At 39.1% G+C, this 21,564-nt stretch overlaps 1 protein-coding gene across 1 annotated transcript in view; it reads right to left on the bottom strand.

The window, feature by feature from the left end:
• Positions 1-21,564, bottom strand: part of LOC109853382 (zwei Ig domain protein zig-8-like) — a 231,126-nt gene that overhangs the window by 12,895 nt on the left and 196,667 nt on the right. Inside the window, exons 4-5 of the mRNA XM_020425454.1 lie at positions 18,853-19,072; positions 14,518-14,615 (exon numbers count right to left, since the gene is read on the bottom strand). Of these exons, the coding sequence (XP_020281043.1) occupies positions 14,518-14,615; positions 18,853-19,072 (318 nt within the window). The remainder of the gene's footprint in view (positions 1-14,517; positions 14,616-18,852; positions 19,073-21,564) is intronic.

Genomic DNA, 21,564 nt, shown 5'->3' with positions numbered 1-21,564 from the left:
GAGGCCACATTTATGCCTCTGCACTTGGTATTTCTGCGGGTTAATTCGGTCATAAATATACGTAGACGCCTTTACACAGCGATAATCGCGCTTCCCTTGTGTGCACGTATGTGTTTGTTGTGTGCATGTAATACACATATGTGTCAAGCGCATGTGTGCAGGTTTACGGGATATATTTGCGCCAATGAACACGCAAGCCGGCATTGTTCTCTACAAATACTATATCCCTCATAAAAAAATCCATTTGGACCGCGAAGTGCGCGTTTTTGAGTCAAATGTATCGCATCTACTGTTACCTCTTTTCCGTGTTGCCGATTAGTTGATTGGTTGAGCAAGTCGAGTCGAATTGAGTTGAATCGAATCGGTAAGATTGAGAGAGTAAATAATGACAGAAAAGCGATTTTGACAGTTCGTCGTACACGTAAAGAAAATTAAAAACGTGACTACAATAAAGTCACGTGACAGGAAAGAGTAGAAAAACAACACGTAACTAAAGTAACGTGACTGTAATTTATATTATATATAACATTAAATAATACATATTATACATATAATTTATTATATATTTATAATATTATACTTTATATTGTATTATATGTATTATATACATACTACAGTAATGTCACTGACCTCGGCCGCGCGGCTTTGGCAGGGTCACTGACCTCGGCCGCGCGGCCTTGACGGGGCACTGACCTCGGCCGCGCGGCCTTGGTGGGGGAGGGGTCACTGACCTCGGGCGCGCGGCCTTGGCGGGGTCAATGACCGCGGTCGCGTGACCGCGGTGAGGTCACTGACCTCGGCCACGCGACCGCGGCGGGGTCACTGACTTTGGTCACGTAATTACAATATATATGTATATGTATTATTTATATAGATATATTAAATATTATATATAATATATATAATATTCTCTTTTGTACTTTTTTCCTTGTCATGTGATTTTAGTTACGTGATGTTTTTCCCGCTCCTCCCTCTCACTATTTTTTTATTTTGATTTTTATGAGTTAATTCTGACACCTCTCTGATGTGTATTATATGGTTTGTAAGACGTATATACTAGCTGTCATCGCGATGACAGGTTGTGTTTACTAACAGAACACATTAAAATAAAAACAATACTTAGCGTGCGTGTAGCACGCACGTGTGTTGTGCTAGTAGATATAAAACAAACGTATACGTACACAAGGTAAAGGTTTTTATTTTCTTTTACTCCCATTTCCGTTCGTAATTAGATTCTTTCAAAGGATTTTTCAAGAAAAGTGAAGTAACAGGAAGATATATATTTTCTAACTATAGTTAATGTTATTATATATTGTAGCAAAAGAATTAATTTAGTTTTTCTCTCAGAATCCATATTTTTACGTAAACTTTTTGATTTTATTAAATTTTCAATCTTTCCTATAAGGGAATCACATATACACACATAATCTTGTGCTTTCCGAAGACATGCACTTATTTAGTTGACGTAGCAAAAACAACAGAGCTTTTATCCTTTTTTTGAAATAATTTCTGTACTTAGTTAATTAGATACTCAAGAAGCAATTGGATTAGAAAACGATGAAAGCCAATTTCGTATGTGTTACGAGATTTAGACTAGAGATTCTCAAAGCTACGCATGTAATGCGCGTAATGGTGCGTTAGCGAGCTGCGCCAACATAAATGGTAAGCACGGGATTACGATATGCAGGTCTGTATTTACGCTAATATTAACACTAGTATCCATTCATCCCAATAAGCGCAGGTAATGCACTTTGAGACTCGCGAAAATCTGTACTGGATAATAGATGGATACGTCGACTCGGGGCGTTGTAATGTTTGCGCGTCAAATAATCCGCTGATTTAATCATGAATTTGCATTCACCTGCTTAATAGACGTATTGCAATTGTTGATTCGTGATAATAGCGCAAAACGGTGGTAGTAATATAACTTCGCTTCAAGTAACCTGATTCTGAAGTAAGCGCCACGACGGGGAGTTCGCACACTGCATAAAGCGGCGTTGTGCGCTTTTAAAGAGAATAAGTAGCAACTTTTTTATATTATTTAAGGCAAATTATTATTCGCAAATCTGACTTGTGTAAAAGGAATAATTTGTGATACGTAAAAAATCCATTTTACACTATGTGGATAATTATGAATTATATATATTTTCTTAAAGATAATTCAACAATAACATTTCCGACTGTTACATTGAAGCTTGAAGCAACATTGATAATTGCTTTCTAAATCCGACGACTATGCTTTGGGGAAACGACAATCTTCGTGAGAAATCTCGCGGTATTAGCGGGAGAATTTTCGTTCCGCGGTGGTAAGATGACGGAAATTAAGTCGCGCAGGGAATTATGCAAATTGCGGATCATCGGCGAGGCAAGCCAATGTGGTATTATCGTTTCGAACAAGCCAACCACGATCGGCCGTTGATCCGCGATATTTGAAATTGAAATAGAACACCGTTCCGCGCATTTAATCGATGCGCCTGAAATGGCCGGTTGATTCGTATTTCCAGCCTAATCTGTTTCGAGTTTCGTGTGACTCTGTCTTTGTTTTAAAAATAAATAATTCTTCTTTAGTAACATTTATTCCTACGTCTGCGTGACTTCTTTGCTCGACGTTATTCCAAAAATATGTATACAGAGTTTCGTAAGATTCTTCCTGAGATACCCTCTGGACTGAGTAACACGGCGCATAAACCCTACGACAGCGCAGTTTATTGTAGCGCTCTTTTTTTTTGCGCGTTACATTATAGTCGCGAACTAGTGAAATCAAGAGAGTTACTTCGTTTGGTATTTGCTCTCGACTGCAGCAAACAATCGATAGCTGGCGACGAAACAGAGGGAGCGCGTGCTTTTCATAGAGGTGTTTACAAGTAATTACTAAACCATCACGTGCCAACCGCAGTCGTTACATTGTTGGCTTAGTTCCGCACGAACAAGCGGCACCGGTCTTCGTGTGTTTTTGTTATGTTTTCATTTGCCTTTGCACAGCGCATAACATTTTTTGCACGATTTTAATACAAACGAAGTCTCGCGGAAACTTTGTTCGTGAGAGTTTTGTGCAATTTGAGAAACCTCAGACACAACTACACGTATTATTCGAAGTGTTTTATTACTCCATAACTGACTCCAAGTTCAAGATGCATATAAGAGCGGTTCTGCGCGCGCGCTACTGAGTTACAAATCAACACCGATTTTGACTCGCCACAAATATCTCATAAATCAAAAAGATTTTAACTCGATCGCGCGAATAACAGAAAACACAACACCGGTATACGTATCACTCTAGTTGCATATCGAACATTTGTTCTATTTTGCTCGCCAGCTTTCTCCATCACGAGCACGAGGAATCGATAATACGTTGAAATTTCTCCAATGCCGAAATGTTGCCAGACAGCTTTCGTGCCGTTTTCCGATCGATAATAGGTACATAAAGGCTTAATGCGCTCGAGAGAAGAGAGAGAGAAAGCAAAATCTGGTAAATGGAATCAGAATTAGTAATCCTTTATTTACCAGTCGAGCAACGTGTGAATGTAGACATTTTTACATTGTTGTCCCCGCAACAAGAAGCCACTATCTACGGAGCGTATTTTTAAATCTTATAAAAAAAACTTTATTTCGAAGAGTCCGGGTTATAAATCCGGATAGTAGAAAGTATTTTTCAGTAGTGACAAGTCACCCTGTACGTAACCGGCTTAAATGGGAGTTTTTCAGTGGCAGAGCCGCGCAGGAGCGGATTTGCGATTCGGTGGGAAAGTTACCGATCCGTTCTTTTTACACGCACGGATTTTTAGAGAACGAACGTCCGCGTGCAAACAAACGCGCAACAGAACAAATATTCTCAGGAAATTGACAAGATATCGAAACCAAGATCAAGTAAACAAGCTATTATTGAGCGACGGGTAGAAAAACTGAGCAAAGTTGCGCGCAAAAATTTAATTCAAATAAGACGTCCGCGAAGAAAACAAAGACACGAACTTCTTTTTCCTCCTATCCTTGCCGATTTCTTAACGGTTTACTTACTTTTTTTTTAAGCGGAGAGGAAAGAAAGCGAAGAATGAAATCCTAAAAACTTTCTTAATGGAAAAGTGAAAAAATGAGAAGAGTCGCGCGAGAGCATTAAGGAAATCCGAGTACGCACAAAGAGCCAGTGGCGCCGGGAAGATAATTATGTAAAATATCCAAAACTGACTAGATAAAGGAAAAATAAAAATTTATGTAAGTATGAATATGAATAATAACAAAAAAATACAAGATACAAATATCCTATTGTGTATCCGACCTATCAAAAGCCCAATGCATTAACGAGACGTTTCGATCGGCGCTTCACAAGATAGAAATAACGGATTATATCAAAGGGACGAGTTGGAGTAATTTCGTTTCTAATTTACGGAACGAGACACAAAGGGCGCAAGCAATTTCGCAGCGGACGGACGGAGCTCCGTCATTTCTTTTCCGTTCGCAGGGAACGAACACCTGCAAACGCCTATGCGGGCGAATTCCCGCGAGGATGAACAGCGGGATATCGAAATCAAATCAGCGCCGAGTAGACAAGACGCAAGGCGAAGCGAGCACGTAGAGAGGTCCTGCACAGTAGTCCTGTGCGAGTCGTGCACATCGACGGCTAACTTCGTGACGAGGGGAGGAGGTTTCGCCGCCTCGAATCTCTCGATTGTATTATGAGAACTCGCTCGTTTCTCCCTCCGTTTCTCTCCGCTTGCCCTTCTAATGGCGACTACCCCGCGCGGAATTTCGCTCTTTACTCCCGTCCCTACGCTCCGCCATCACGCCCGGGCTGCTTCTCCGCATCTGGACCAATTATGCGGACAGCGATGTACGTGGAGCTCTCGATTCGCTGCAATGGCTCGCGCGTCTCGACATAAGCGAGTTCACCTGGGGAATTCCGGAATCGATGAAATTAACGCGGACCGATCTCGTTGAATGCCAGCTCTTTAGGACTCTGACCGCCGTTCATAATTGAAATCCCTTAGTTCATATGTAGTTTCTACATTTTATTGTTGCGCATGTGTTCGTAGATAAACTTTCGTACATTCAAACTGATAATTATATTTCGACGCGAGAGTATCTTTGTGTGTTTTTGTACCAATTGCACTTCTTCGTTCTTTTAGACTGAATAATGTAACGCGATATACATAATTTTTTATGGAATGCTAATTTTTCGATTTCGCTCGACAATTTTCCGTGTTGCGTCTTTTGATTCAGATTTCACATTTTCTCCGTCGATTAATGGAATCTGTGAAATCGTCGGTTTTTTTTCTCTTTTTGTGGAAAAAGTTTAATCGCGCCAGACTCACATCGGCGAAATTAGCGGAGGTCTCGCAAAGTTTCCGAAGCGAGTTTTCTCCACAGCGCCCGTGCCATAACCGCCGTTCGCAATTTTTCGCTAAATTTGTCTCGACTATTCCAACGAATCGCCGAATAGTCCTTTCTCTCGCGCCGCGTAATTTCTGAGAGACAAATCTCGAAATTACCTTCCCGGCACAAATCAACGCCTTTTGTTAAGCGAATAATCTTTCGATTAGTTGACTGAACGCACGAGTTCACAAGTACCGACGATATAATTAACCTTTTGATATACTTTTGAAGTTAAAATCAACCTATATGCTCGCGTGACACGTGACTTTTTTCTGTTGCACATAGAATTTTATACTCTACATACTGTACTGATTGCAGAACAAAATCAAATAAGTAGACTTCACCATATCGAATTATATTACGTGAATAATTTTTATAGATGAGGAACTTTTTTTAACTTAGTTTTTACACATAGCAAAACTTGAATTGGATCTCTCAGCAAGTTAACTTTCTCAGAGTACTGCAAAAAATTAATATCGTAACGAGAGCGACGAATTTTTTAGAGCGGTTCGTTCGTCGGCGCAGTAAAAGGCGCCAGTTTCGATCGGTAACTTTGTAAAGGTAATCTACCGGGTTTTAGTGCCGTGTAATAAAATCGTCGCAGACCGTTCCGTTTCGCGCGCGGCAGCGCAATTTCGCGCGTCGGATGGATCCCTCAGAGGGAGAAATTCCGGGGCTCTCGCCGTTCGGTAATGCAGCTCGCGTTGCATCACAACCGGATGTAAAGCTCGTCCGAGAGTACGGGATCGTTCGTTCAACGGCGATTGCGAGACCATCGAGCGTCGAATATGTTTGCAAGCGATCACAAGCGAGAGTTTTTTTCCGATCACGTTCGGATCTGGCTGCATGGCTTCGGGCGCGCGCGAATGACATAAAATGACACAGTTTTCAAAATCTCTACCATATTGCCTTTAATCTGGAAATTTATACGCTTCATCCGACATCTGTAAACTCAACATCTTATCTATATGTTATAATAAGTTATATCTTTTTTTTCTCTTTTTTTAACCTTTTTTGTGTAACCTCAGTGTCTAGAAAGAAAGATGAGGAATTAAGTTCATTTTGCAGGATCTGTGAAAATTCTTTTCCTCGTGAAAAAGAGATGGAAGCAAAGCAGATACAAAAGAAAGGAGTTCCGTGCCGCAATCTAGTCACATTATACGCTGGAGGTATAATTAATTCCATTCTGGAATTATTTTACGAGATTCTTGAAAAATGTTATTACGCCGGTACGGCCGCGGTAGCTTCTTGAAGTTTTCACGAAAACATCTCGTTCCGGACGGAATATGTAGGGCATGTGGTCCGGGCAGCGTTATACCTTAGCTGCGGATAAAGCTTTAATTAAACAAAAGGTAATTTGCTTAAGTGAGTGCTGCGCTTTTCGAGGCGCGCATACAATCCGGAACAAATTTTGTCGCGCGGTTTTTTTGTAGCCCAAAAACGCGTGGTAGTACTCGGGGATCTGGTAATAAAATGAAAATTTTATTCCATTTACACATTTCCCGTCGCGTTCGCCATTATTTCATCTCTGCGTAAGAATATTCATGAGAGTCCTCACTTCGCGGCTTTGCCTTCCTCCGATTAAAGAATAATGTTTTGAGCATTGAAACGTTAGTCTGATTTGACCATGAAAAAAGTTTTTTGTTCTGCAACAACGTTCCTTTTTACGCGCTTTCACTCGAACACATATATTCTCTTTTTTTTTTATCATCAACGTATGTCAAATCTATTCTGTTGAAATTGTTAAGATGTTTGATTTTCTATCAACCTCGTCAGCAACAGCGAGCGAAAGTAAGCAATATTTTACGACGGGAGAGAAAGTAAGGCAATATATTCCGCATGAATATATTTTGTTGACTGACCGCAGCGATACGTCAGCCCGGAGTTTCAAGCGCCCTGAAAGCCTCGAGGCGCTTCTGATATCGGAAGTATTTCGAGTACTTGGTGGATATTGGATACCCAAAAGATGTATACAACGCTTCGAATTACAAGTAGCTTCGGGATTTCGAGACGCATCTCGCGATGCTGCTCTTCGTATGCATTACCATTGAAATACCACGGCGAGTCGAGTCCGCATCGTGAATACATACGACTTTTATCTTTAAATTCCCTCGCTTTTATATATCACGCAAGCCGAATCCATATTGTAACAGTTCGCGGCGATAATTAGATCGTTAAACCGGCCCCGGTGAAGATGAATAGCACAATTTGTCTCCCGTGGAAACTTTGGAACCTGGAAAGAAGCGTATCCTCTCCTGTATTTGCCGCGGGCCAAACTCTAGCCGAGGTGTCGTTAAAAGTGGCTCGGAGTAACGCCCTCGTAATACTTAACAAGAGGGTTAAACGTTGGCTACGCTTGCGGCGGTCGTGACGCATAGTGCACCGATGCACCGGCGAGATGCGGTATGCGGGATCAGCAGGAAGTGCCTGGCGAAGTGCCTCGCGGATATGAGCGAGAGAGGTAGAGGACGGGGAACTCGAGTACCGCCACGTCTCGAGGGTGGAAGTGGTGGCGGTGGTGACGATGACGACGACTGTAGCGACGGCAGAGACGCTGCGGTAGCATCCACGGTGCTTATAGACTCCGACCCGGATGCCTTAGAAATTGATAAGGTGTGTAGATTAGAGGATCAACGAGAAGACATCTTCTACTGAGGGCCAATATTCGATTTTGCGCAAAAGATTCTGCGCACGTTTTACTCGCCGACGCGAATGTACAGGGTGTCTAAAATGTTTTGACACAGCACAGCCTCCGACCGCTTTTCACGCGCTTATTGGCGATTAACTAATATCTTAATAATTATTGCAAATTTTACACATGACTTTTCTGTTTAGATTGATCCATTCTATCTTCACACTTCGGCTGCGTCAAAAGTTTTCAGTCACCCTGTATATACACGCCGTCGTAATAATATAACACTATCGCAAGTTGTTTTGAGCGGTGTTTCTTTAAGATAACGCGTGCACGAGCGCCTCGTCGTTGTCGATTCCATCTCGACGATTCAAAGAAAAAACCTCGTCGTCGTTGTTGCATCGAAGTCGTTGCACGAGAAAATGTCTATCGACATACGCTATCCATTTAGGCGTCATCGAAAAAGTTTGCAGTCGCGGTAGATCTTTTTCTTCCAGAGCATAACCGGAAAAACGCGACGATCCGCGGAACACACAAAGGCTACAGAAGTTGAATAAAATCGGAACGACAAAAGCCAGATCGACGACTATGTCATTTGGCTTTTGTAGATATGTCTTTGTAGATATGCGTGTTCCGCGAAATATGCTCGTTTCTCTAAAAGGAAGCGACGCGGAAGTTCGAATATAAAGTCGCGGACTACATTGTTGACTTTTATCTATTCTCATTCCATACTGTCTCTTGTAATGCCAACGATTTGCCTCAACGGTATTCTGGCGCGCGCTTTGCGTGCGTTTCCCCGCATTCATAGCACACCATCGTATAACCTGCGATTATCCCGAGCGATCTCACACACATCCTCACAGTTAATCCTGCAAAGCCAACGCGGACAACGCCGGGTACTTTTTATATTCCGCCAGTAAGCCAGCTTATCTGTCTACGCGGTATACGATTAATTTGCTCTAAAGTAGGAACATAAATCAAGATAAATGGATGTCGCTAGAGAAGAAGTAATAATCACCAAGAGAAGAGCGTAAGTCCGACGCGCAAAGAAGAGTTAGATGCAGATTTGCACCCAACTCGAGCCCGATTAAAATTTTTTTCCTCGAGAAAAGAACAACGCGTCGATTATAAATACCGCTCTCATCTCTATCTCTCTATCTCTCTTTCTTTCTCTTTCCGGAATAATTGTTGGACACGCGCGGTTTCGGAGTGGTAGAGAGTGCAGTTCAAAATAATTAAAATAATTCGCTTCCGCTGAAGATGATTTTTCTCTCCAGCTCAATTCGCTTCCGTGCTGCAAGCGCGACTTCCCCCTTTGTTCTCTCATTAAACCAGCAATTATTATAATAGTTGTAATTTCCCTTCGTAATAGCGGAAAATTTCGTGGACCTTGGAAATAGAAATTTCATGGATTGGCATACGACTGTCAGAATGAAACTATCCGATCTTGAATGAGTTCGCGCGTAAAATGAAAATTGAAGAAGGGGGAAGGGGAAAAGAGGTATAATAGTGTATGTGTTGAACAAAGTGGGGGAAATAATTATTGCGCTTAGGCACTGCCATTGTCTCGTTGCATAATGATTCTACTCTCTGAATTTCGAAAATTTATTTTCCGCGCAACATGTTCCTCTCCCCCAAGTGTTTTAATTTTCAAACGGTGGAAGAAACGCTAATGAAGGAAGAGAGAGAAAGAGAAAATAAAATAAAAATATATAACGTATATAAAATATGAGAAAATCATAACTACTATTATTAAATTTTATTTAGAAGTAGATCCATCGCGACGTTTTTGCAGAAATTAATTTTCTACAAAGCATTCTATATGTTATATTCACTTGCTCCCAACGAATCTTTGCTCAAAAGCAAAATTACTAGAAAATGGATTCAAGAAGAAGATAACACCAGTTTCTCTATTGTTACTTATATTCTCTTCCAAGAACTGTATAACAAACATCGCTCATTTATTATGCAATTCTGAATACGCCATCTGCGTAACAAAGGAAAGTGGATAAATGTTAAACGGCCGCAGAAAAAAAGTTGGAAAAAAATTATGTTTATCAAAAGATTATTTTGAAGTAAGCAATCGGTTTGTTTTTATATAACACAAAATCCCATTAACCAGCTTATCCGATTCGAATACGTTTAGTGATGTTAATTCTCGCATTTGCATACGCAGTGCAGGAAGTGTAGCGAAAGACGTCTAGCGAAACAGACGCGCAGTAAATTACAACGAAATCCAAAACGAGAAAACGCGCGATAAATTAATTAATCAAAGAAATTAGCGAATGTTCTACTTCCTTTTTTTTGTTCTTTCTCTTTCTCGTTGAAGATTTACTGTGAGGTTTTTAAAAGATTATACTAAAAAGCTTTTTTTTATCTCGACCATTCTATTCCCACAAGTTCGCTCACCCAAAATATAATTTGTTCAAAGTCATGTTCCTATTTTCCAACATTGAGCGAACATCTGTGCTCAAATATTGCGAGGATAATTTTGATGCAATATTATCACAGTGTACGCACTCATACGCGCAAATGATGGGGAACCAATTGTGTCAGTGTAACTTCATACGGCGTTAAACGCGCGTATGAACGCCGCAAGCTCATACGTGACAACTGTTTGGTGTGAGCGCGTGACTTTGACAGTCGTTTGCGGCTCGGACTTTAGTTTGTTGTCACCGACGGATTATTGGATATATAATGTGCGACAGATTGTCGTTTGATCACACCAGATTCAAATGCGAATCAGCACATCTCTAGCGTGTGACTACGCAACACTGTCTTGTTACGCACACAAGAGACTTTGTGTGCAAAAGTGTTTTATCCGAGAAAAAAATGCCAATTAGCCGGCCATTGTGCGTCAAGTTCAAAATATAATCAGTCGCGCTTGCGCAACGTGCTCGTAATAAGTTTGTCGACCAGAGAAGAACTAAAACGCATAAGTCCATATAATCCGGATTAATCCAAATTTACGGGAGTTAACACGGTGGTTAGGATTCACCAGGGAAAGGAGAAGGAGGGGAAAAGAGAGGAACGTAACACTCGAAATTTCATTAATTACATGACACCTTCCGTAAGAAATTACGTGTGCATTAAAGTTGTCTCGGTATGAGCTTTCTAATTTACTCGCGACTCGTTACAAATAACGCTGATAAACGCTACTCTCGTCGCTAACAAGCACACGAGAAGTCGAATTATCTCTAAATTTATACGAATTTCTTTACTAACTGTAGGTAGTAATAATGTAATTGTGAGCTTCTGCTATTTTACTTTTACCTATTATTATTATAAATGTGTCTTGTTCTACACGTAACAATATTTAACGCGGTCTAATTGTCGTCATATCGCGGAAAAGAAATTCAGTTATTCCGACAAAAGAAAAACTCGTATCGATTTTATGTTAATCTGTCTCGCGCTCTCATGTAAATCAAATTTACTTACATTTCTCATCCGCGCGCAAGCAAGAGAGAGGGATTCTGTATCGTTGCCACGCATTCGGCGCGATCGATATTGAAATTATACTAAACGGAATAAGCGATGCAGACTAAAAGCCTGTTCAATGACTCAACGTGTCCGAATAGATCGATGTCGGATCGATGACCGTGTTTGCAGCTACGAAACTTTTTCTCGTGCAAGTACGGCAAACGAAAATCCGATCGCTGATCTGTCGATGTCGCTTCGGCAGATAGTGTAATTAAAGAATTTTGCGCAGATCGATTGAACTGGCTCTGCTTTAAGTAATTAACTTTTGCATCGATGGAAATTATCTATATCAAAAATAGATCAAACAAGTGCGATTCCATAGGGGATACATTATCGCGCCGTGTCATTATGTACGTTAAAACAATTGAATTTACATGAAAATTTATTTGTCGAAAAACGGTTATTAATCTTTAAAAAAAAACCAAGTTATATTATTTGAAACTTTACTTGTATATTCTTGATATTATTTTTTGGAAATATGCACATTGCGAGTTATACAAAAATTGGCGTTTTCTCAACGACTACATCTACGACGTCGCTTTCGTCGATCATACATATTCGATTAAAAAAAATTTTATCCACGATAATAATAATAGCGTGCGATTTTTCTCTTATCACGCACATTTATCACATCTAATTATTTCATACGTTCGTGCTGTCAACAAATTCCGCACGTTTGCATTTGGAAAAGTTATTATCCGCTCGAACAAATTCACGAATTGTTCTCCATACGGCGTGATTCACTCATCAATTTCCGTTAATAATTAACATTTTGATTTTGCAAGTGACGCTTTTACACAAAAATTATTAAACGCGCATATATTTTTCACGCAATAATTCTTTAAAGACATTCATTACATCTCGTAGACTTTTAAAATGAAACAAGAGATTTAGTCTTTTGATGTCGAGCACGGTTTTAATCAAACTTTAAGATGTACAAAGTAATATTAAACGTATCATAAAAAAAAATTAAAATATTATTTTATCTAATCGTTTGGTTTATAATTCTCTTTCAATTTCACGCAAAGTTTGCACAGAACTAGAATTAAAAAAGAACAAGTACATATAAAATTTTATTCGCAGATGTAGTACGTACAAATCGATTGAAACAAGCGCAAACGCCATTATGTTCGCATAAAACATTCAATACCTATGAAAATAAAAATCGTGCAATAAAAATTTTTATCCCGCGAATGAAGGTACAAATACGAAAGGTTTAACGAGCGCATATAATTCATTTCAGCTACAGACAAATCGAACGACAAAAAAAATTATTATCTCTTTTTTAAACAAACAGTCAGGTATTTTTCTGATAAAATGCGCGCATGTATTTAAAATGCTGCTCCGTGCAGGAAATTGCTAGCACATATTACACAGTGATTCTCAACTACAAATTCGCAAAACTGCCCTATCAATGCCACACCAATAGTATAATTATTAGAAAAATTTTACAAATTTGTTTAAATTCCATAAATGTCTAATTTACTAAAAAATAAACAAAAATATCTAAGAAAAAACTAATTTTGTAAGTTTGTATGTATGTAAGTGTGACTAGTATACTAATATATACTAGGATAATAATATACTAATATAGTAGATTCAGTCAAAACCAGTTGAGAATTGTTGAAGCAGAGAATGGCTAGTATGCTGTGTTGAGTCACCTAGTATGCATAAGTTATATACGTGTACGTATAACTTCTCTTTCCTTCAAATATAGTAGTTGCGGTTAGGCAGTAAAACGGTTTATTATATCTCTGATATTGCGACTCGCATGCAACAAAGACGTCGACGCATTAATTACGCTTGCATTAATGTAAAACACGCGCGCTACATTGTTTCGACGATTCCGGAGTGCGACCGTTGAAATATGCTTGTTTAACGACTCGGCGATGCCGTAAATTTCCGATTGCCGGGCATGAGCCCGTGCGCGGCAGATTTGAAACAAAATGTACCAAATTGCAATACAATATCTTTACGATCCAGTTACGAGTTTGAAAAGAAGTTTTTATCAAATTTAAAATGTTTCATCATTAATCAATAATTACGGCAAACGTGCGATAAGCAATTTAATCGTACACCTCGGAAATTATTAGAGAACAAAATAGTCCAATAAGAACAAATATCGGGGTATTTGTAACCATGAGTAATCGTCATTTTCTCAGCTGTCAGATGGTTTAGTGAGAGCCGGGGATATATATGTATATACACGCGATCCAGAGGTTTTCTCGTGGTCAACTGTAATTCGCGTTCGATCGTCTACCAGCAGAGCCACCAGCAGAGAACTCGCCTTTCAAGCGGCCTGCACGTTCTGCCTTTCATCTTCGCGAATCTTCCTTCTGCTGGATATTACACTTTTTCGTGGACCCGGTCAGAAAATGCGGCTCGCCGTCGGCGGTATCCGACTATTTTTATGTTATCAGGCAGTATAAAGTAGACGGAAAAATGTGAGCAAAAAACATCAACTATGCCGGATAATAAGCCAACAATGTGGTTCGTGTATGATTTATACGTATTCTTCATTAAATTACTTGTTTTTTTCAGTAAGTAGATCCTTTTGACTATTTTTTTCAAAATACAATACCGCAAGTGAGTTATTTGTTGATACAAATTTTCTGTTTTTCTATGTACATTTTCATCTTGTTTTAATTATTTTTATATTTTTTTAAAAAGTGAAAAAAATAAAGAAAATAAAAGTTGCTTTCAAAAAACTATAGAATATAGAACATGGCATGTTAGTAATTACGAAATTGATTAAAGCGGGCACGGTTGTTTGCACATTATTGTTTGTCATTTAACCAATGAATGTAACTTTTCCAATTTTCTAGTCAAAGACGTATCGCTTTAATTTTAATTTTCTGCAAGCACGTGTGCGAAAGGATTAAATTGTCAGTGAAGGGATGTATCATGCGTGAAAGAGTTAATGCAGTGTGATAAATGCAGACCGGATATATCGCAACAACCCCCGGGATAAGTGATCGACGTATGTATAGAGATTATCTTGTCGCGTGGATCAGTTATGGCATTTCTGACGGACTTACCATTGATCACGTGCACGTTGACACTCGCTCTCTCTGCCACGGTAGGAACGCAACTATAGTTTCCGGAGTCACTGGGCTTCACATGCGTAATCCTCAATCTGCCGCACACAAAAGATAATAGTTTATCGGTAAATTATACGTAGTACAGATACATTACATCGTGTTTCGTGCATGATATCCGTACCTGTCACGTGTATGTTGAAGATATTTTTTAAATCGACCACGGTGACAGTAACATAAATATCAAATTGACAATTTTCCGCATAAACAACATAGATGACAAAACGCGTCAATGTTGTTATAAAAGTTGTTAAAAACGATAACGATTTAACAAGATAGCGTGTTATCGCTTTGCTTTAACAAGATCGGCTTAATTAAATATCGTTGGCAGCATGTAATTTCATTAAGTCAGTAGAAAGTACAGGAGGATCGTATAAAATAACTAATGACGCAACTAACAATGAAGTATCGTTAATTCAGAGATAATTATCCGAACGATGTTATTAGCAGCAGCGGTCCAATTACACATTTTCCTCTCTGCGTAATGCACACATCATGCATACTTTTGTCGAAGATATTCATGATATCCATCCACAAATTTCATCGTGCTACATAATCTATAATACGATTTTGAGATATCTCTATTAATTCATTCATGTGCGATTCATGATGCAAGATACAAAAACATAATATTACGCAGCAACATTGTTCGTATTTTAAAAAACTATGCTGGAAACTACATAATAATCAATTACTACTACAAAATACTGTCTAAAACTGAAATTATAATTTCTAATTTTATTATTGAAAATTTTTATGATTTTTGCTCTAATTGGTCGCAAAAAAACGATCAAACCGATTTCAACTTTTACACTCAGTCGGTTTTTCGCTCTCATAGAGTTTACATTGTATTCCAACCTTAGCCAGCTGTGATAATCGAAAACCAGAGTATTTTTTTCATTCGTTTCCCATTCTATTTGTTCGACATGTTCGTTACCGTCATGAACTATAGTACATCGTATGTCGAATGAATCGATGGAAATCGGAAGAAGTTCAGATTTCCGCAACGTATCGCATGTACAAAAGTTTTTACAGATGCAGTGAGAGCGCAAAATTTCTCAAATGTTAGGTATTAAATTGTTCCAAACACGCAAAACACAATTTGGAAAGAAAATTCCGGGCCGGACTCGATGTAAAAATACATCGCACGGTCGTGTTATGCTAATCGGCACCGGCGGACGGATAAGCACGCAATTACGCGTAAGAGAGATAAAGTTACGCGGACACGCGAAAGTTAATCGGCGGTCGGCTAATTTAACGGCAAGCTAGCTGGAAAAGCGGCTAAAACATGCTTCGAACAATTCTATCCTGTAAGGTATTAAAAAGAGAGATCCTGCCTGCGATTGTTTGCCGATCGACACCGGAATGAAAAACTGCTCTAAACTTTCCGACTATTTTTCAGGTTTTAAGTTCAATAATTATCTTTGTTAAACTTTCCGTACAAACATGCCACGAAAGGAGTGTGCAAAAATTCAACCTACTCTTTCTCTACATTTTCCTCAGTAAAAGAGAATAAAAGTTCAAGTAAAAGAGAGATAAAAGTTTTCGCAGAAGTTTTAATTAATCTCTAATAGAGTATCGATTACAAATATATTTAACGAGTAATTTATTTACGTACATAATCTACGTTAATATATTTTTTTAATATTGCACATAGTGTCAGTTTTAAGAAACGATTACACAGTTTTGCCGGATATACGTATTATATATAAATTGTAGATATGTATATACAGGTTGTTTCATAAAATATTAATATTTAAAAGTAACTTTTTTCGAGAAGCAAAACTGATAAAAATGTCACGATACAAATACATTTTTTCAAAGAGTCCCTGTTTGTCTCCACATTTGACTATAAAAAAAAATAAAATACACAATAGGACGTATATTATTTTCTATATATTTTAACAGTTCTTTTAAGCATCCTGTATATGTGCACGGACAATGAGGACATCCGTTACACGATATATAACGTCACGCGAAGAAGTTGCGAAGCGCTCCCAATAGATTATCGATTACTCATTTACTTGTTGTATTTCAGTAGTTAGCTTCATCGCACGGTGTCGTAATGCATCGCGCTCGTGGGACCAATAACGACCGCTTAAGGTTACATAACGCCGTCCTGCAATGTGGTTACCGCATTCCGCGAACTGAATGCTCCACGAAATAATTATTGCGATGCTGGAGCAGCAACGACGACCTTTATAGCAGTTATAGACACGACGAAGAGATCCCGGGATAATGAAAATGTATAGCGATGTCACCGACTAAGCCCCTTCTTCTCGACAACGAGACCACCACCATCGCCTGAGAGGAAGACCGGATAATCTCGATGTGACGGAATAAAACGATATCCGGTTACACACTACATTATCGAGACCTCGGGCGATTTATGTGCGCGAAGATTTCAGTCTTGAAAATCGAGGCTCGTAGATTAGCTCGTGTCAAATTTGAATATTCTTGTTCTTTTTATGGAAATAATATATACTCTGTTCTGGAATATTATACGAAAATGTTTCTACAGATATTACATGCTAAATTTCATGTATTGTTTTTAGATATGAGACAAATTTTGAGTAATTTAGAGAGCGAAACAACATATGTCGTTAAATAAATGACGACATTCCGACCGCGACCGCTGTACTTTCGAGAGTAATCCCGCCGGATTTACTGTAAGCGGATGTGCGCACGAGACGGAAGTCGCGGACCGGTAGCCGCCGCGACAATTAATTCGCTTCTTGAGCCGCGGCGTCGTAAATTTGTCGGCGACGCTGCAGTGTAACAGCGTCATCGTGACAATCGTCAATCACGTCCAAAAACGGACACGCGGCGAGCACAACGGCGACGCAATATTCGAGCCGACACAAACAGCCCGACTAAACAGTCAGGTCGCCCGAAATGCAGGGTATGTCCGATGCGTCTTCACGGTGCGCGGACCACGTGACAAAGGACCCTGTTGTCTCGACCATGCGCCGGACAATTAGAATAATCAGACGTCACTATAGAATAGCATGAATGTAACTTTCATTCCGAGAATCAAGATGAAGTTTTTTAAATTCTTCGATTTTTACGTGAAAATTAAAGAGTGAATTTTCAAATATTTCTTCATATTTTAAGCTAATTTAATAAGCAATTAACTAAAACCAATTTTCTATCATCGTTAGCGAAAGATGTTTCGGCAGTGTGTATATTACTCGCTTTTTTCAAAGCGGTCCCGCAGTGCCGCGCGGGTATCTGGAAATAAATTAATTTGAGCGCGGAATCAGTTTTTCAAAGAGCCACACGACGACGTGTAGGACCGGCGGGACAACCACCCAGCGCGCCATTATTTCTCATTATTTCCCCTGGGCGCGAGAGGGGATAAGCGGAGGACCATTTATTTATTTCACCGGCGGCTCGAAAAAGATATGGTACAATGTGTGCGATGAAATATTGTACACGCGACGGACGATTCCACAAAGAAATGTGTGCAAGAAAAAAATATCCCAGCGAAAAGCCGAAGACAGCTGAAATCAATCGCGTGTTCTGAATGCGCTCGTATTGTGATGTGTAAAGTCATAAAAAGAAATTAAGTTTCTTTTTTTATTCATATTAATACTTATATCAATAACCGTTTCTCAACCGCTCGTCGATATATTTTACTCGTTCGACGTAAATGTGTCACGCTGAGTCTTTCAATTTTACAAAATTGCGGTATGCTTGTGTCGCTTAAGGTAAAAACGCACTCGGTCGCGCTGCGGAATCCAATTTATAAAATGCGTTGAAGGGATGCGACGAAAATTGAAATATTTAAACTGCGTTAAAATGTGACCACCGGAAAAACATAGTGTGCGCGCGTGAGCGCGATCTTTATTTTTTATTTAGTCGTACTTGCCCGACTGGAGCCGGTGTAAAAAATTAAATAGCACTTCGTAACAATATCACCCGAGTGTACTCGTTTACGGGGGTTTCACTCCGTGCGGAAATGATGACTCTGGATATGCGACAAGCATGACGAGTTATTTTTCTATTTTGTTCACAAGCGTGAAAACGAGTTTTGCGTATAAGTCAGGGAAGTTTTTGATATATAAAAAATAAATTATAATACGCACCGTCGTCGCTCGAGATTGCGAACAAAGTTTATTCCTGTGCACGCGAAAAAAACTCAATCACGGTTTTTATTAACTTGTCTTATTCGCGTTAAACTTGATTAGTGAAAAATAATAAATTTTATATCTTGGTAAAACTTCAACTACTTATAGATATAAGATATAACGTTTAATTAATTTTTTTATGTACCTCGATGCGAGGGCGTCGCTCCATTCCGTCTCGACATTTATGCGGGGCTCAGTTTCGATGTCATTTTCTGATCGCGGTGACGTTACCACCGCCTGATTACCCCGGTACCAGGCCACCGTTCCCAGGTCATGAGGACCTTGTGACATAAGACACGTCAACGTCAAAAGACTTCCGGTCTTTACGTAAATTTCCGTCGGGCCGAGTATTCTAGCTCGTGCTTCTGAAACAGAAAACGATATTGCGATTAATACAAGATTATATAAATAAACGTATGTATATTAATATTTGTAATTTGTTGTCCTTTACTTAAAATAGAGATTCAAAGGTTTTAAAAATAAATAGCGCCACACGTATAATGCGTGTGCAATGTCAATTCGTGCTAGATATGTAATGCGAGATTATGCCTCGCGCTTCCCCCGTATAAACTGTCGCAAATAATTGTTCCGAGAAATTTTGCGCCGCAAAGAGCAAATGCGATTTCACAGAACGCGAGTAAACGCAAACATAAAGCAGGAAAGCGTGAGGGAGAAATAAATCGGCGAGAGACAGTTTTTAATCGGTGAGCGCTCGTTTACGCGAGTTTACACGTGTTGCGTCGAACTGCTCGATAAAGCTATATCACGATGTAATAAAAGGTGCGTGATTAAGCTCAAAAAAATTGATGGCCAGCCACCGATATGGTGCGTTATTGCTGTTGCAGCGGTGTTCGATTAAAAGCATCGATAATTGATAAAATACGACCGATTACCTACGAGCGATTTTGTAACAGTCACGTCTGATATGACAAAGAGAGAAAACGTTTATATTTTGCACGCGTGTGCGATACGATGCATTTTGTATACTTATAATAGCGACGTGTGTGAAGAATGTTTAATTATATCAGCAAGCTTGAGACTATTTTAACATTTATAATATTTTTTCTAACGTTCGCGCGTGTAGATATCCTCAAAAATATTATTTTAAAATGTTTATAACGCGTTAAAATTTATACAACATATCTAGTTCTTTCATCATTTGTTTATTTATCTAGCGACTACTTCGAAAGATACATCAATGCAGCCCTTTTACACAAAGAGATACTGAAAAATGAGAAGGATGCATCTCGATAATGTTCGATCGATAAGTCACACCACAACTGTCCACCTCTCACTCGGTGGATTCTTCTCGTCACGGTTCAGGCTTGATATCACATTGCGATGACCGGGCGCATTCTTGCCGAGCTGTCATCCCGAGCCGCGTCTCGATTCTATCGTGAGCGGCACAAAATGGATGTGTCGAAGAAGACGCATAGCCCAGTCTTGTGAAAAGATAAAGAGTATTCACAAGGCAAAGCGTCGGTCTTGTGTGAAGAACGACTAACTATGCAACGTTATTGATTTTGGAATATCAATGTTAAATTACATTTCTTGACTCAACTACTTTTTTTTTTTATAAATTTTGAATAAATTAAATGTATAAACATTGGTTTAAATAAAATTATTTCTAGGTATAAGTGGTAAAACACATACACACACAATGAATTCAGAAATTTGTCAATCATCAAAAATTTTCTCGAACGTGATCGTTCGAGAAAATTTGCACAGCCTCCCATATGACATCATCGACATCATATCTCGCGAGTGCCGTTGACGTTTCGAATACGATGTCGAGACTAGAAGGGCCGGAAAATTTTCACAATTTTTTAGCATTGACACGATCGAAAAAGAAAATTGTGCACCACAATTTTTCTCTCTCGTTTTAATCGTAAAACGACTTTGTTTGCTAAAAACAATTGAGTACAAAAAATAATAATTACGTAAACTGAGAGCGTTAAACAAATTCGTTTTTGACAAAAATTATGTGATCATGTGAAGTATTTATCTTAACAAGATCTTTTTATACAATAATCGTATTATTTAAAGCAAAACAGCTCTATAGTGTCTACGTCTTACTGGAAATCTCTTACAAAGGTCCGGTCAAGATTCACTGCGAAATCGACGTTTGTGATGCAAAAGATGCGCTGACCGTATTCCGACAGGTCGTTTTTTCTCGATCTCGAAAGGGGGCCATCAGCTTTACATTACGCTGTATTGGAGATTAGTTTCTTTGTGACCCGACGGCGCATCCATCTTTCCTTTTCCACTGTCTCCTTACATAGTGTTTGTGCTACTTTAGATCAATAATCCACGAGTAGGAAACTAAGTACATTTTGCTCGAAATCCTCAGATTATTTTCCTCGTTCAAGGTTTTCTTGCACCGCGAGCAATACGATAATTTCAACGAAACAGAAATCTAAAAAGTTTACAGTCGCTTTGATATGCGTTTAATTGCGCTTACATTACAACTGTCAGATTCATAAGCACAGCTCGCGAACTAATGGAAGTTCAGCGTGGCAAATAATCGATTTCAGTTTGTGGAACATTACGATGATGTAGATTACACCGAATAATTCTCAGTTCAGTTACGTATCAACGTCGAGCGGCGTACTTGCCAGAATAATTACTTCGCCCAACTTGCGCTCGCGTTTGCGATAGCAACAATATAGGATTAACACGCTCGTATAAGCTTTGTATCTTTACACAACGTACACGTAATTTGCTTTGTGTGTTTCTTTAAATTAATAAAGAATCAAACCAAAGACATGTAATTTTTTGCAATTCGATAAGAAAAAATAAAACAACTTCTGGATTTTGTAAAATTTGCTTACCTTTGTTTTTCTTTTATATGTGAACA

The sequence above is a fragment of the Pseudomyrmex gracilis genome, unplaced genomic scaffold (assembly GCF_002006095.1).
Source record: "Pseudomyrmex gracilis isolate BER0280 unplaced genomic scaffold, ASM200609v1 scaffold_47, whole genome shotgun sequence".
Classification (NCBI taxonomy): Eukaryota; Metazoa; Arthropoda; class Insecta; order Hymenoptera; family Formicidae; genus Pseudomyrmex; species Pseudomyrmex gracilis.
The sequence above is the reverse complement of the archived record's forward strand: the minus strand, read 5'-3'. Positions and strand labels throughout refer to the sequence as shown.